The sequence below is a fragment of the Bos grunniens genome, chromosome 10, assembly GCF_055505025.1.
Source record: "Bos grunniens cultivar Pamir isolate PY7600 chromosome 10, Bosgru_T2T1.0, whole genome shotgun sequence".
Lineage (NCBI taxonomy): Eukaryota > Metazoa > Chordata > Mammalia > Artiodactyla > Bovidae > Bos > Bos grunniens.
Genome location: NC_141174.1, coordinates 81,632,899 through 81,650,168, shown reverse-complemented (window position 1 = coordinate 81,650,168; position 17,270 = coordinate 81,632,899). Strand labels below are relative to the sequence as shown.

Below are 17,270 nucleotides of genomic sequence, written 5' to 3'. Positions count from 1 at the left end.
AGTCACAGGGCAGTGAAGGAACCAGGCAGACCTAGGGTACATCCTGACCCTGACCTTGAGCATTCATTTCACCTTTCTGAATATCACTTTGCTCATCCATAAAATGGGGATAACAGCTATAATGCTCCTCCTAGAATTAAAGTCAACAGTCATGTATAGTACGTAGTGACAGTTCTAGAAACTGAGACCAAAAGCCTCCATTTCTTGCTCAGAGAGAGATGTGGACACACCATGGAGCTCCCCAAATAGACGAGGAAGCTCAGGATATTACAAAGTTGTCCAAGTACCAGGCCTGGTGACCCTAGGAAGAAGGCTCAGAGAGGTGTGCCTTGCACAGCTGAGGAGCCCTGCAGGGTCAGGGTGAGCGTGGCCTGTTGGGGGCTCACAGTCCCTCCCCAGGAGCTGCTCTCATCCAAGGCCACATCCCCTGCCCAGGGAAGCGCCATCCAAGAACTGTTCCGTGAGGATCATGGGCCAGCTCTCTGGCCTCTTCCAGGGCTGCTCTGCAGGGCCGTGAGTCCAGAAAAAATAAGCTCCTCTTGGACAGAGAGTGTGGAAAAAGCTGTTAATGGCACACTGATCAACTAGTTTACCCAGAAAAAACAAGATCAACCAGTGTAGATTTGATTCAGAGATGCAGAAAAAGCCATTGCTCCGGATATCAGATGCTGGGGTTTGATAAGAGGAGGGAAAATGTTACATCTAGAGTAGAATTAGCTCAGATAAAAGAGGATTTCCCCATGTCATGGAAAAGAACAACCCAGGACCTACCCAGGACAAACCCTAACAATCAGAGTCCAAAGCAGCCAGTTACTCTGGGTTCTACCAAAAAGGCAGGGACAGAAGTCAGGAGGCTAGGAACTTCCTGGCGGTCCAGTGGTTAAGACCCTGTACGTCTACCTCAAGGGCCACCGGTTTGATCCCTGGTCAGGGAACTAAGATACTGCAGGCTATGAGGCACAGCCACAAAATAAATAAAACTTTTAAAAAAACTGCTTGTTTCTGACTATGTGCCAAGATCCAGCACCGTGTATGTAGTAAGGGTGGGGGAAATGTGTGTTAGTATGGGGGTTCTAAGGCAGGGTTTGTTTTTCCTGGGAAGACCCTGGACTTTTCCTCTTCTCACGTGATTGAACATCTCATCTCAGTCCACCAGGCCAATGGATCTCTGGCCAGCTTACATGGTTTGCAGCTGGAGCTATTAATTACTAAGTATATGTCTTTTATTAAATGATGGATAGCTTCTGTCCTTATTCAACCTTTACAGTGCTTTCAGTTTATTTGGAAGTTTCTGTAGTTTGGGGAATTTGTTTCGGTTACATGGCTTTAGGGCTATTCAAAACCACGGCTCCCCAGAAGAGGAGTTCGGGTTCATTTCAGGTTCATTTTTCTCATCAATAACTGTGCCATTAGCAAGGGTAGACAGGACGATAAGATCTTTGCTAGTTTTCATAATGGTTTTCCCGATGAAAATCTTCTCTGATTTTCATCTCACACATGAGCTTATCTTTGCTGGGGCTACTGGCTCTGAAAAGCACACCACACCAAATGAATGTTTCCATCACGAACTCCACCTCTGGACTGTGGAACAACCACATCAACCTGTTCTTGTGCCTTTATCCTCAGAGGGTGTATCTGTCAGGTGTGTCTGTTCAACAGCACAGTTGCACAGAATAATTTAGGAAAAGTTTAATGGAGGCTCTACTTGCAAAGGGAGCAGAGTTACAGGAAAGCAATAGTAGGTGGCGACACACCCTAGAGTTGGCAAGAGTGAGAAGCCACCACCGCCCTTGGGCATGAGGGCACTTGGGGGAGGGGTGGTTCCTGGACTTCAGAAGGAAAGTTGAAGCTCTGCCTCCACTAGCTCCAGCTGTGGCTGCAGCACAGGAGCCGTGGGCTCTGGTAGAAGAAGGATTCACAACAGGTGGTCTGGCACAAAGAGGCTGAGTGGAAAATTCCACCATCTCACTCTTCCCTTGCCCCACAGTTCCTGTCAGTGCCCCCACTTGCCAATCCAAACTGAAAACCAAAGGCCAAGGAGGACTTTAGAAGCAGGGCAAAAAATGGGTCCCAGAGCAAGGTGGAGGGTGGATCTGAGGAGCTGAGTGGAGAATAGAGCTTTTTCCTGTCTGTGCCCAGTTCCTAAGAGAAACTTCCATTAAGTCCTTTGGCCTGTTTCCGTCTCTCATGTTTTTGGTTGACAGTCCTAAAGCCACATCCCTTCCAGGAATCGCATCATAAATAAATTACTTGTGCTCAAATCTTTGTATCACTGTCTGTTTCTTGGAAAACCCAATCTAAGATATCCCTCGAAATCAAGATTTATTAAATCTACTGTAATTAGTACAATATGATGTTGATGCAGAGAATCAGAGTCCAGCAAAAAAGACACATTTATTCATGGATATTTGGTTTAGGCAAAGGAGGAAGTGCAGGACAGTGGGAAAGGACACTCATTTCGGTGCATATTGCTGGGCCAAGTGACTATCTATTGAGAAAAATGAAATTTGACCCTCATCTCACACACACACAAAAATCAATACCAGGTGTTCCACACATTAAAGGTAAAATAATAAAACTTTTAGACAACATGACAGGAGTATCTCTATTACCCTGGGGTTTAGAAAGATTTCTTCAAGGCACACAAAAATCACTAAACTTAAAGCAAGTTTCCCAACCATGCACTACTGACATTTGGAATGGGATAAGTTTTTGTTGCAGGGAATGTCCTGTGCATTATAGGATGTTTCACAGCATCCCTGGTCTCTACTTATTGATGCCAAAAGTACCACCATCACAGCCCCAGTCAAGACAACCAAAAATGTCTCCAAGACATTGCCAAATGGTTCCTGGAGGGAACTGCTGCCATTTGGGGAGGGAGACAGAACACCCAGGTAAAACTGAATCTCAGCTCCAACAACAACAAAAAAATAGTGTGTGTCCCAAAAATTTCCTAGGCAATAAATTTTTTCACTACTTATCTAATATTCAGATTTAACTAGGGGCCCTGTATTTTACCTGAAACTCACTGCCAGTTGAGAACTACTGTCTTAAAGGGGAAATGATTTGATAAATCAGATTATAAGAAAGACTTCCACTCATCAAAAGAGACCTTTAAGAGAGTAAACAGGCAAGCTACCCCACGGAGGAAGATCTATACACCACATATGTCAACAAAGGGCTCATGTGCAGAATTTATAGATAATGCCCATCAATAAATAAGAAAAAATCAAACAACCCTAAAGAAACACTGACAAGAGACTTGGAACAGGACGTTCACAAATCAGATATCCAAAAGGCCACTGAGCATGTGAAAGGCACCCAATCTTATCAGTAATCAGGAAAATACAAATTAAAACTACAATCGCTACCACTACACAATCACCAGAATGGCTTAGAAAGACTGATAATACAAGTCTAGGCAAGGAGAGCCACAGGAACTCTTCTAGTGATGAAAGGAGTGTAAACTGAGTCAACCACTTTGACAGCCTCAGTCCGGAAACTGAAAACTTGCATATCCCCTCACCTAACAATTTCACTCCTAGGAATGTGCCCTAAAGAAATAACTGTATCATAAAGCATAAACAAGCACGCTCAAAACAACAGCGTATTTGGAAGCAGCCCAAAAGTCCATCCACAGTAGGAGGAAAAAATACAATTGTGGAATGGTCTTTTTAGAAAAGGCAAAGGAACCAGAGATCAAATTGCCAACATCCTCTGGATCATCGAAAAAGCAAGAGAGTTCAAGAAAAACATCTATTTCTGCTTTACTGACTATGCCAAAGCCTTTGACTGTGTGCATCACAATAAACTGTGAAAAATTCTGAAAGAGATGGGAATACCAGACCACCTGACCTGCCTCTTGAGAAACCTGTATGCAGGTCAGGAAGCAACAGTTAGAACTGGACATGGAACAACAGACTGGTTCCAAATAGGGAAAGGAGTACGTCAAGGCTGTATATTGTCACCCTGCTTATTTAACTTATATGCAGAGTACATCCTGAGAAACTCTGGGCTGAAAGAAGCACAAGCTGGAATCAAGATTTCCGGGAGAAATACCAATAACCTCAGATATGCAGATGACACCACCCTTATGGCAGAAAGTGAAGAGGAACTAAAAAGCCTCTTGATGAAAGTGAAAGAGGAGAGTGAAAAAGTTGGCTTAAAGCTCAACATTCAGAAAACTAAGATCATGGCATCTGGTCCCATCACTTCATGGCAAATAGATGGGGAAATAGTGGAAACAGCGTCAGACTTTATTTTTTGGGCTCCAAAATCACTGCAGATGGTGATTGCAGCCATGATATTAAAAGACACTCACTCCTTGAAAGGAAAGTTATGACGAACCTAGATAGCACATTGAAAAGCAGAGACATTACTTTGCCCACAAAGGTCCGTCTAGTCAAAGCTATGGTTTTTCCAGTGGTCATGTATGGATGTGAGAGTTGCGCCGAAGGATTGATGCTTTTGAACTGTGGTGTTGGAGAAGACTCTTGAGAGTCCCTTGGACTGCAAGGAGATCCAACCAGTCCATTCTGAAGGAGATCAGCCCTGGGATTTCTTTGGAAGGAATGATGCTAAAGCTGAAATTCCAGTACTTTGGCCACCTCATGTGAAGAGTTGACTCATTGGAAAAGACTCTGATGCTGGGAGGGATTGGGGGCAGGAGGAGAAGGGGATGACAGAGGATGAGATGGCTGGATGGCATCACCGACTAGATGGACGTGAGTTTGGGTGAACTCCGGGAGTTTGTGATGGACAAGGAGGCCTGGTGTGCTGCGATTCATGGGGTCGCAAAGAGTTGGACACGACTGAGCGACTGAACTGAACTGAACTGAATATCACATGAGATACTATCAATAAAAATTAACCACTGGTATGCACAATAACCTGGACGAATCTCAAAAACATAATGTTGAGGGGAGGAAAAGAGGCAGATTTAAAAGAAGACCTATTGTCAGTCCATCTCTATAAAACTCAGAAACTAACAAAACTAATCTATGGTATTAAAAGTCAAAATAGACAGCTACCTTTGGTGAAGATCAACGAGGCAGGACTCAAGACCGTGACTGAGGTTGGAGAATACGGGACCTCCTGCAGGGGGGTAGGGGGGTTGGTGTGGATGTGCTCGTCCTGACTGGGGTGGTGGTTACATGGATGTGTTCACATTCAGTTATGGCAGTGTTAGACTGTAATTAAAGGTTTAGGAGGGTTTTTTGTTAAGTCGGTTTTGAGTCCAAGTTTTTTGGTTGCCTTATTTCTAGTTACCATCTAATTCTTACTATTCAGTGACTTCTCTTTTTCCCCAACCAGCCAATTTCACCGTATTTTTAAAAGGGGTATTTTTACCTATAGCAGCCTTTTTGACTAGGCTGGTTAATCACCAAGGAAAATTTAAGTACCTGAAAACAGTAACCCAGAAATTTATTTCTTAATTTGTAGGGTTCTTATGGGTTGTTGCCTTTTGATATTGTATCTTTCAACTTTTCACTAACAAATCTTCCTATGGTATCTCAGTTACCTCCCTTCTCCGACTTAACTGAGTGTAAACACCATTACCTGGTATGGTTTATATGGCAGTCTATTTCTAAAACCTAAAATCTTGTGTAAAAACATCACCTCTAATTTCCACCCTAAAAAGGCATTTTCCATCCTTTGTTTCCTCAAATAGTCCAGTCTGTATTAAATTAACAGCTTCTCTTATCTCACTTTGCACTCTCCGGTCTGGTTAGGGGGCCCACAATAGAGAGTGGTCCGCTTTTTCACATTCCCATTTCCCTCTTCCATCCATCCTGAATCATAAAAGTATACTTTGCCCCTCACTACCTCACCCACTCATTCCAGAGTTCCTAAAAAGGATGCCAAATAGTTCTAGCAAGCCAATGAATACATAAAGTTTTATTCATCTGGCAATGATATGTCTTCTAAAGAAACTTCTAAGACTATATTGTGTCACACAATCAGCAGACATTACAAGCAAGTGTGATTTTGAGAATCACATGAGAATGTTATTTCCTCCCAAACATTTAGTAAGTTTTCACTTCAAGATCATCTACGCCTTCCTCACATACAGGGCCACTACACTCCTATATGCCTATCCATGTCCTTTACTCTGGAATTTTGTCCCGGTAAATCAGATAAGCGCTCTTATGCTGTTCATTTGCCACAGAGGGTTTCAAACCTCCGTTTTTAATTCGTGACCCACCCCGCAGCCCGGGCGGAGAGGCGGGGCGTTTCCTCAGGATTTGAGCTCTTGCTGCGGCTCCGCTCCGAGGCTCAGGACTTGCTCCCGCTTCGCCATGTTCCTTTCCTGGGTGGCCGGGCAACTCTGGCCCGGACACCAATGAAAGGCCGCCTGCGGAGGGAGGCGTGAATGCTGCATCTTTAAATACAGAAAGTGGGCTGCCTGCCGGGGTGTGCGGACTAGAGTGGCGGAGGGAGAGGACGAGGCCGTGGTGCCCAGCGAGAGCATGGCACGCGACCAAGCACACAGCTAGCGGGCCGGCTGGGCTCAAGCGCTAGCTCCGCGGATGGTAGCTGAGCTCGCGGAACACCTGCCATGCAATGCGCAGGCGCGGCTCTGGCCGCAGGGGTGGGGCTGCCAGGGCGAGGGGGTGGGTTTTTGCTGGGGTTTGGGATGCCTAGAATTAAGGACCATCGCCCCGAAGATTATTTATTTAGGACCATGGGGGGCAGTAGGACCCATGAAGGAACTGTGGTGCTGGAGAAGACGCCTCAGAGTCCATTGGCCAGCAAGGAGATCAAACCAGTCAATCTTAAGGGAAATCAACCCTGAATACTCCCCTTGGAAGGACTGATGCTGAAGCTGAAACTTAAGTATTTTGGTCATCTTATACGAACAGCTAACTCACTGGAAAAGTCCCTGATGCTGTGAAAGATTGAGGGCAGAAGACGAAGGGGGCATCAGAGGATGAGATGGCTGGATGGCATCACCAATGCAACGGACATGAACTTGGGCAAACTCTGGGAGATGGTGAGGGACAGAGAGGCCTGGTGTGCTGAAATCCATGGGGTCGCAAAGAGTCAGACACGACTGGGTGACTGAACAACAACAATGGTGGTCAAGCTTTGTTTTAAGTGCTTTGCTACTGCTGTTAAGTCGCTTCAGTCGTGTCCGACTTTGTGCGACCCCATAGACGGCAGCCCACCAGGCTCCTCCGTCCCTGGGATTCTCCAGGCAAGAACACTGGAGTGGGTTGCCATTTCCTTCTCCAGTGCATGAAACTGAAAAGTGAAAGTGAAGTCGCTCAGTCGTGTCGGACTCCTCTCGACCCCATGGACTGCAGCCCACCAGGCTCCCCTGTCCATGGGATTTTCCAGGCAAGAGTACTGGAGTGGGTCGCCATTGCCTTCTCCGATAATAATAATTAAATAGAATGGATTTCCACTTTCTTTTGCTTATGTGGTGCCAAGCACTTAGAGACTGAATAATGCTGAAAGTACTATTCTTCTTATAAACATAATGTTTATGGGTGAATGACGTGTGCTGGGCACTATGATGTAGCAGTTCAGTTCAGTTCAGTCACTCAGTAGTGTCCGACTCTGTGACCCCATGGACTGCAGCACTCCAGGCTTCCTTGTCCATCACCAATTCCCGGAGCTTACTCAAACTCATGTCCATTGAGTTGGTGAGGCCATCCAACCATCTCATCCTTCATCGTCCCCTTCTCCTGCCTTCAATCTTTCCCAGCATCAGGGTCTTTTCAAATGAGTTAGTTGTTCACATCAGGTGGCCAAAGTATTGGAGTTTCAGCTTTAGCATCAGTCCTTCCAATGAACACCCAGGACTGATTTCCTTTAGGATGGACTGGTTGGATCTCCTTGCAGTCCAAGGGACTCTCAAGAGTCTTCTCCAACACCACAGTTCAAAAGCATCAGTTCTTCAGCACTCAGCTTTCCTTATAGTCCAACTCTCACATCCTGGAAAAACCATAGCCTTGACTAGACAGACCTTTGTTGGCAAAGTAATGTCTCTGCTTTTTAATATGCTGTCTAGGTCGGTCATAACTTTCCTTCCAAGGAGCAAGCATCTTTTAATTTCATGGCTGCAGTCACCTTCTGCAGTGACTTTGGAGCCCCCCAAAATAAAGTCTGACACTGTTTTCATTGTTTCCCCATCTATTTGCCATGAAAGTGATGGGACCAGATTCCATGATCCTAGTTTTCTGAATGTTAAGCTTTAAGCCAACTTTTTCACTCTCCTCTTTCACTTCATCAAGAGGTTCTTTAGTTCTTCTTTGCTTTGCCATAAGGGTGGTGTCATCTGCATATCTGAGGTTATTGATATTTCTCCCAGCAATCGTGATTTCAGCTTGTGTTTCATCCAGCAAAATTTAGTAAATCACAAGAGAAATAAAAAGATTCATGATCCAGCAATGAAATAGGAGGACCATATCTCTCACCTGGCTTGGCTTTTTCTGCCTTTGTCTATTTGCTGTACTATCGGTCAGGGAGAAACAAAACCAGGAAAAGTCTCCTGATGGCCGTTTCACAGCCCAGAGCCAGAACCCTGGAAACAATCTGCAGCCTGTAGCCTGTGGAGCCCTCTACCAAGGTCACAGATGTGGAGCTCTATACCAAGGTCATTTCCAGAACTGACCAAGCCCCATAGCATGAGTTGCCCCTAATCTTAACCGGCCAGCTACCTGACTCCATAGTAGATAAAAATATGCACCCTATAGCACCCTAACCAATGACCTAATGCCACCAATGGAGCAGGAATTTTCTGTTTTGAGGCTATAAAAATTTGCTATTAACCCTTAAAAGGCTCAGTTCTCCCTTGACCGGGAGCGCTCTTCAAATGTCCTGTCCCACTCTGATAAACTCTATTCGTTTCTCATTCTTCCTCGTGTCTGGAAATTCTTTTCCAACCTGCGCTCAGATCACAACATAGCCCTTCCTTTGAATGGCTGCTGCTGCTACTGCTGCTAAGTCGCTTCAGTCGTGTCCGACTCTATGCGACCCCATAGACGGCGGCCCACCAGGCTCCCCCGTCCCTGGGATTCTCCAGGCAAGAACACTGGAGTGGGTTGCCATTTCCTTCTCCAATGCATGAAAGTGGAAAGTGAAAGTGAAGTCACTCAGTTATGTCCGACTCTTAGCGACCCCATGGACTTCAGCCTACCAGGCTCCTCCGTCCATGGGATTTTCCAGGCAGGAGTACTGGAGTGGGGTGCCATTGCCTTCTCCGTTTGAATGGCTAGGAAGTGTAATTTCTGGGTTACTGAGACCTCTGGTGGTGCAACAAGAGCTACTCATGCTAAACATTTCCCTTCAGCCTGACCAAAGGTCAATCCCTCACACACACACACACACACACACACACACACACACACACTCCAGTACTCAAACACACAGGAGCATCTGGAAAGAAAAAGACAGATCTCAAGGGCACTTGGTCTTCATGGTAGATCCAGAGCAAGAGCAGAAAGACATGGGGCTGATGCCAGAGGTGAGAAAGTATCAACTCCAGAGTAAGGCCCCACTGGGAACGGATGTCTGGATAGTGGCCTAGCTGGAGAGGGTGGCATCTAGAAATCTTCATGGAGGGAAGAGAAGAGGAGGTATGGCCCTGGGAGAAGAGTTGGCATCTGCACAGAGGTTAAGGCTCAGAGGACATTGTTTCTATCACCACAAACTCTGGGGTCTGAGACTGTGTTAAAAAGGTAGACCAGAGGGGTTCTAGGGTCCTCTATCTGTTGGGTCTCCATGTAAGGATTTTGGTTGATTGGTTTTATCATATTTTAATCAGAAACTACCTGAAATGATGGTGTGAACAGCATTTAGCAAGTCACATCCAAGAGCCTGAGAGAAAGTGCAGATTAAAAAAAAAAAAGTGATGATGTGAATAGAATTTAACAAGTCACATCCCAGAGCCTGAGAGAAGTTGCCCAAACAAAATGAAGAGGGCATTCACACACATTAGAGCTTGCACGGGGGAAGGTGCAGAGTCACCAGCAAACACCCCATCCCTTTAGTCCCTGCTAAAGGAAGGATACCTCCCTGAGTCCTGGCTTCCTGTCCTGCCCCACAGTGATGGCCTGACCACCCAGAGGGACTGTGCTCAGCTCCTTTTGCTGTTTCAGGAAGCAACTATAAGGGAAACAGTTTCATTTCAATGAATGAAGTCCTTATGATTACAACAGACTCAGGAGGGACCCCAGTCTTCCTGAAGGGCACCAGCTGCACCTGCCCTTCCACCCAGATGTGCAGATGGAAATTTCTCATGTCTTGTTATCTGGCTCAGATTTGAACGTTTTAACTGCCAATGCGTCAGACGGACTGTGAGATCTGCGAACCGTTTAATCTAACTACATCAGTTGTCAAAGCACAGGCTGAAGAGGAAGGAGAAGCTGACCCACCAATCCCCAGAACCCCAAACAAAAACATCTTTAAGGCATTAAGAGCCTGCTCTCTATCAGCCTCCCAGGGGAGGAGTGGTGGCTGGGATCAGAGTGCTGTCCCACTCTGTATGTAAATCTCCTCTTACAAAGGGCATAAAGCTCTGGAAGAGATTCCCACCTCACCTCCATGAGGCTATGGATGGACCTCCACTCTCCTGAATCTGTGGTCTAAAGGTACCTGACTACCAAACACTCCTCCGCTTCTCCCCATAGCTCCTCACCCTTGCCCCTTCCCAGGCACTGTCTGGCAACCAAGCCTTTGGGTTACAAAGATAGTCTGGCAACCCAGAAGGTAGCCTCAGTCCCAAAACACACTTTGTTTTTGGTCTCTAGAGATTTATTTTCTAGCTAACTCAACAATGCATTAAAGTGAAGATGAGTTCAAGTCTATCCAGCACATTCAGGAACTCTGTAATGGAAATTTATGCCACACAGTGTTCCTCCCACATATTTTTAAAAACTCATTCAGCTTTTCAGTGTGTGGAACAGTTTGGAAAGGAAAAAAACATGCAAAAACAGAGATCTATTCAAGAAACTATTGCAGAAAATAGATCAAAGAGGATAATATTAATAACTTGAAGATGAGTAATGGTGGCACAGATAGAAATAGATGGATCTAGAAGATATTTAGTAAGTAAAGTCAACAGATCGCTTCAAGAAAATTAGAGATACCAAGGGAACACTTCATGCAAAGATGAGCTCAATAAAGGACAGAAACGGTATGGACTTAACACAAGCAGAAGATATTAAAAAGAGGTGGCAAGAATACACAGAAGAACTGTACAAAAAAGAGCTTCACGACCCAGATAATCACGATGGTGTGATCACTCACCTACAGCCAGACATCCTGGAATGTGAAGTCAAGTGGGCCTTAGGAAGCATCAATATAAACAAAGCTAGTGGAGGTGATGGAATTCCAGTTGAGCTATTTCAAATCCTGGAAGATGATGCTGTGAAAGTGCTGCACTCAATATGCCAGCAAATTTGGAAAACTCAGCAGTGGTCACAGGACTGGAAAAAGTCAGTTTTCATTCCAATCCCTAAGAAAGGCAATGCCAAAGAATGCTCAAACTAACGCACAAATGCATTCATCTCACACGCTAGTAAAGTAGTGCTCAAAATTCTCCAAGCCAGGCTTCAGCAATACATGAACTATGAACTTCCAGATGTTCAAGCTGGTTTTACAAAAAGCAGAGGAACCAGAGATCAAATTGCCAACATCCGATGGATCATCGAAAAAACAAGAGAGTTCCAGAAAAACATGTACTTCTGTTTCATTGACTATGCCAAAGCCTTAGACTGTGTGGATCACAACAATCTGTGGAAAATTCTTCAAGAAATGGGAATACCAGACCACCTGACCTGCTTCTTGAGAAATCTGTATGCCGGTCAGGAAGCAACAGTTTGAACTGGACATGGAACAACAGACTGGTTCCAAATAGGAAAAGGAGTACGTCAAGGCTGTATATTGTCACCCTGCTTATTTAACTTAAGGTTAACTTAAAGGTCCATCTAGTCAAGGCTATGGTTTCACCAGTAGTCATGTATGGATGTGAGAGTTGGACTATAAAGAAAGCTGAGCACTGAAGAATTGATGCTTTTGAACTGTGGTGTTGGAGAAGATTCTTGAGAGTCCCTAGCACTGCAAGGAGATCCAACCAGTCCATCCTAAAGGAAATCAGTCCTGGGTGTTCATTGGAAGGACTGATGCTAAAGCTGAAACTCCAATACTTTGGCCACCTGATGCGAAGAGCTAACTAATCTGAAAAGACCCTGAGGCTGGGAAAGATTGAGGGCAAGAGAAGGGAACGACAGAGGATGAGATGGTTGGGTGGCATCATCAACTCAATGGACATGAGTTTGAGTCGACTCCAGGAGTTGGTGATGCTTAGGGCTGCAGTCCATGGGGTTGCAAAGAATCGGACATGAAAAGCAGAGATATTACTTTGTCAACAAATGTCCGTCTAGTTAAGGCTATGGTTTTTCCAGTGGTCATGTATGGATGTGAGAGTTGGACTATAAAGACAGCTGAGCACAGAAGAATTGATGCTTTTGAAGTGTGGTGTTAGAGAAGACTCTTGAGAGTCCCTTGGACTGCAAGGAGATCCAACCAGTCCATCCTAAAGGAGATCAGTCCTGGGTGTTCATTGGAAGGACTGATGTTGAAGCTGAAACTCCAATACTTTGGCCACCTGATGCGAAGAGCTGACTCGCTGGAAAAGACCCTGATGCTGGGAAAGATTGGCAGGAGGAGAACTGGACGACAGAGGGTGAGATGGTTGGATGGCATCACCAACTCAATGGACATGGGTTTAGGTGGACTCCGGGAGTTGGTGATGGACAGGGAGGCCTGGCGTGCTGCGGTTCATGGGGTTGCAAAGAGTTGGACACGACTGAGCGACTGAATTGAATTGAGGGACTGAACTGAACTGAAGTGAGAGTTGGACACGACTGAGCGACTGAATTGAATTGAGGGACTGAACTGAACTGAAAGTCAACAGAGTTTTAGATATCCAAAAAGAGATATCTAATGGGAAGTTTTTATAGAATTCAGTAGCTCTCAGGCTCTCCTATAGTTCGCAGGTGATTTGGGAAGTCTTATTTTTTAAAATTGGTAACTGAGTTCCCCGAGATACATACCTGGGAGAAAGTGCAGAACGGAAAGAGATGAAGATCCTAGGACCCAGCTTCGAGGAATATCAACATTTTAAGACATGGAAGTAGAACAAGCAACAGAGACTGAACAAAGATAAGCAAAAGACCCAAACGAGAGTGAGACTTTTGTTGAGGCTGAGAAACAAGCATTTCCAAAGGGAGGGACGAGTCAGCAAGTGTCCAGCGATGCAGAGGTCAAGAAAAACGAAAACTAGGCATTAGTTTTGGTGACACATTGGAAATTGGTGATCTTGGCGAGAGAGGCAGAGAATGATAAAGGCAAAGCCAGCGGATGCGAAGTAGAAGTAGAAAACGGACCCCGCTCTTTAAAGAAGTTTGATTATAAAGACATTAGCAGAGGAAGAACAGTGCAGGAGAAGGATTATTTTAAGTAGAAGAGAACTTGAGGACGTTTAAATGCCGACAGCAAGGAGCTGGAACAGGCAGAAGAAAAGGTAAAATAATAGGCTGGGTAGAAAGAAATCCATTCTACCGCTGGACAGATTCTCTTGGACTACTGATCCGTCTAACCGAATAGACATCCAGAATTCGGCGGTTAGAGTAGCTTCGGGCTTTAGGTCAAAGGTTTTTTCTACGCTAAAATCTTCCCTCCTTCACCTCCTCCCCTCTTTGGCTTGTCCCCTCAGTCTACTCCCCGGCCCCGCCTCCTTGCCTGGTCCCAGCCACGCCTTGTAATGAAAAATACCACCTTCTCTACGAGTTCTTCCGGGTCGCCAGGCAGGGCCACTCCCAGCCTCAATCCGGCCCGCCCCACAACTGGAGCGCGCCTCCCGGAAAAACGCATGCGCAAAAGGCTACAGCGGCGTCCTAGAGAAGAGACACTCTAAATCTTGCGCAGGCGCGTTAGGTCGTGGTCGCGATGCGGGTTCTTGTGGGTGAGGGAGGGCGGGAAGGGGGTGGGCGCGGGAGGGGGCAGGTTTATAAAAAGAAGATACAGCCAGAAGTTGAGGGCTTAGGAGACTGTTTCTGAGAGAGGGTACCGTCTCATGCACAGGCTACTTGGCCTTTGCCTCCAAGCCCTAGGGGCCGAATCTCCCTAAACCCTGTGTTTCACCCTGCAAGCATCGCGGGGAGGGGGCAAGAAGGAGGGGAGAAGTCTGAAGTCATATGGGAGGGCACCAGAGAAGGGGGCTACATGCGAGGACGGAAGGCCCCCCGGGCGGATAAACACCTCGTATTTTCTGATCAGGTGGCGGGACGGGCTTCATTGGGACAGCCCTAACCCAGCTGCTGAAGGCCAGGGGCCACGAAGTGACGTTGATCTCCCGAAAGCCAGGGCCAGATCGGATCACGTGGGTATGTCCATATTCTGGAGGCATGGAAAGAAGGCTTAGTTGGGTGGCTCCTAGCGAGGCCTCGAGGCCACTGTGTGCTTTCTCCCACAGGATGATCTCACGACGTCGGGGTTGCCCCGCTGCGATGCTGCAGTCAACCTGGCGGGAGAGAACATCCTCAACCCTCTCCGCAGGTCAGCCGGGCCCTGAAGCTGACATTCTTCAGAGCAGAGGGCCGATTCTGATGGGAACCTGTGAGCTGTGGAGATTGGGGCTGGCAGATGGAGAACTCAACCTATATTCCGAACTTCTCGTTCCCTCACCCTCTCTCCTCCACACTCACTTACCCTTCTTCCCAGTCGGTGGACCTTACTCCCCATTCAGGATGCCCCCAAGTACCTGTGCCTTTTCCCTCTACAGGAGAGGTGGACCGTTTCTCTAAGCCGCAATGAGGGCTTTACTAGGCGTGGATATAGATGGGCCCCAGGGAAAGAGGGAAGGAAGGGTATGTGCGTATATTTAGTGGTATTTTATTCCCCTCTGTGTTACTCCTATGACTGAGCATGCATGCATGCATGTTTCTCCTGCAGGTGGAATGCAGCCTTTCAAAAAGAAGTTCTCAGCAGCCGCCTGGAGACCACCCAAACGCTGGCTAGAGCCATAGCCAAGGCCCCACAACCCCCCCAGGCCTGGGTCTTAGTCACAGGTGTAGGTATGCCCCCCACCAGCCTTTAGACTAGCCAGGGAAAGGAGGGAGTACAGTGAGGGGTAGCTCAGGCTCCAGAGTGCTGGTCTTTTCCAGGCACAGGAACTACCTAGGCCCTCATTCCACGCACATTTTTTCTGACTTTTGTGTACTTTCACTGAGAAATGGGGACCTCAGAGAAAGTGAGAGGAGTGGCACTGCTCCCAGTGCCTGAGAAAGCTCCACCTACTCCCAGGCCCCTTATTTCTCAGAGCACAGAGCTTTAGGAACAGAATTGTCAGTTTTTGTATTTTGCCTTTGGGACCAAATTTTATATATATATATATACACATACATACACACACGTTTAGTTGCTTAGTTGTGTCCCACTCTTTGTAACCCCACAGACTGTAGCCTCCCAGGTTCCTCTATCCATGGGATTCTCCAGGCAAGAATACTGGAGTGGCCATTTCCTTCTCCAGGGCATCTTCCCGATCCAGGGATTGAACCCACGTCTCTTGCATTACAGGCAGATTCTTCACCAGTGAGCCACCAGGATAGATATATATCTACACACACACGCACGCATACACTATATACACTACACATACATATACACTAGTCACTATTCTAAGTGCTTTGCCCATATTCCATATAATCCTCACAAGAAATCTATGTGATAGGTATTATTCCTATTTTAAAGACGTAAAAATTCTGCACAGACAGGTTATGTAATTTGCCTGAAGTGACAAATAATTTTGGAGCTGAGATTAAAACTCAGGCAGCCTGGCACCGAAGTCTGTTCTTAGCTTCTGCACTCTAGCAGTCTCAGCTTAGCCCTCTAATGAAAGATAAGAATGACTCCAAGGCAGGAACGGGTCAGCTCATGGAGAAGTTGTAGGGGAAACTATCCACGGCTCTGACTACCCATGGAGAGACTCCCAAGGTGCCAAGGAGGGCGAGGTAAGGGAAGCCTTGACTGCAAAGGGCCAGATGGGACAAAGGACACCCAGGGCAGACCAGTGCTGTTCCTCCGGCAGCTTACTACCAGCCCAGCCTGACTGCGGAGTACGACGAGGACAGCCCAGGAGGGGATTTCGACTTTTTCTCCAACCTCGTAACCAAATGGGAAGCTGCAGCCAGGCTTCCTGGAGATTCTACACGCCAAGTGGTGGTGCGCTCCGGTGAGAACAAGGGGTCTGGGTATCAGACAGGGTTGGAATGTCTTCTCTGGACCAGGAGGGGGTGGGGTTAAGGGAAGCTGAGCTCACAGGAGATGCCACTTCTGGCTGACCTGCAGGTGGGTGGACAGGACAGCCCAAAGAGAGCCACAGCCCTCACCTGCCACAGAGCAGAGTCAGTATAGGTAAAGAGTGATGAAGGCAAAGTGGAGAGGAACAGTGGGGGTGCCTGGAGGTTGAGGGACCTCCCTGTACCATCCTTCTTGCCTGCTCTAGGGGTTGTGCTGGGTCGTGGAGGCGGTGCCATTGGTCATATGCTGTTGCCTTTCCGCCTGGGCCTGGGGGGCCCCATTGGCTCAGGCCACCAGTTCTTCCCCTGGATTCACATCAGAGACCTGGCGGGAATCCTGGCCCATGCCCTTGAAACAAGCCATGTCCAGGGGATCCTGAACGGAGTGGCTCCCGCCTCCTCCACCACCAATGCTGAGTTTGCCCGGGCCTTGGGCACAGCCCTGGGCCGCCCAGCCTTCATCCCTCTCCCCAGTGCTGTGGTACAAGCTGTCTTTGGACGAGAACGTGCCGTCATGCTGCTGGAGGGCCAGAAGGTGGTCCCACGGCGGACACTGGCTGCTGGCTACCAGTATTCTTTCCCAGAGCTGGGGGCTGCCTTGAAGGAAGTCATAGCCTAAACAGGGAGGCTCAAGGCAGGGCCTGAGGCCTGTTCCTCAGCAGGGGCTTGCTGGTGAGAGACTGCATAAGCTCGGGTTCTCCTCTAGTGACTGAAAACCATCCGGTTCTTAAGCCCCCTTTCTTGCTCACTGTCCCACTGCTCCATCTTATTTAACTGAGAGGTTTCCGCTATTTCAGGGTTACAGTCACATCAATTTGGGACCTTAACTTCTTCAACTCCTCATAGATATATATCTCAGTTTGGTCTCCTTGTGTGTCCTGTTCCTGCCCCATTTCTCCTTCTTGGTATTCAGAGAATGTTTTGCAGTTTAGGCAATAAAGACAAATTAATTGACTGGCT

The 17,270-nt window shown here is 47.0% G+C and overlaps 1 protein-coding gene across 5 annotated transcripts; it reads left to right on the top strand.

The window, feature by feature from the left end:
• The first annotated feature begins 13,842 nt into the window (after window positions 1–13,842).
• SDR39U1 (short chain dehydrogenase/reductase family 39U member 1) lies at window positions 13,843–17,269 on the top strand. 5 transcript variants are annotated; one of them, XM_086322587.1, is made up of 6 exons: window positions 13,843–13,938; window positions 14,290–14,396; window positions 14,486–14,568; window positions 14,965–16,022; window positions 16,100–16,243; window positions 16,517–17,269. In XM_086322587.1, exons 4-6 carry the CDS (start codon window positions 15,989–15,991, stop codon window positions 16,927–16,929), a joined length of 591 nt encoding a protein of 196 aa, XP_086178713.1. In that variant the 5' UTR covers window positions 13,843–13,938; window positions 14,290–14,396; window positions 14,486–14,568; window positions 14,965–15,988; the 3' UTR covers window positions 16,930–17,269. The 5 variants fall into 5 exon arrangements, with proteins under 5 accessions (XP_086178713.1, XP_086178712.1, XP_086178710.1 ...); XM_086322586.1 differs by having other exon boundaries at window positions 13,851–13,947; XM_086322584.1 differs by having other exon boundaries at window positions 13,937–13,975; window positions 14,965–15,086.
• Window position 17,270: the final 1 nt, after the last annotated feature.

Excerpts from the sequence above, each read along its gene's own strand:
- SDR39U1 (XM_086322584.1), top strand. Across the intron at positions 14,569-14,964 it reads ATCCTCAACCCTCTCCGCAG|GTGGAATGCAGCCTTTCAAA; the intron begins GTCAGCCGGGCC and ends TTTCTCCTGCAG. Across the intron at positions 15,087-16,099 it reads GGTCTTAGTCACAGGTGTAG|CTTACTACCAGCCCAGCCTG; the intron begins GTATGCCCCCCA and ends TTCCTCCGGCAG.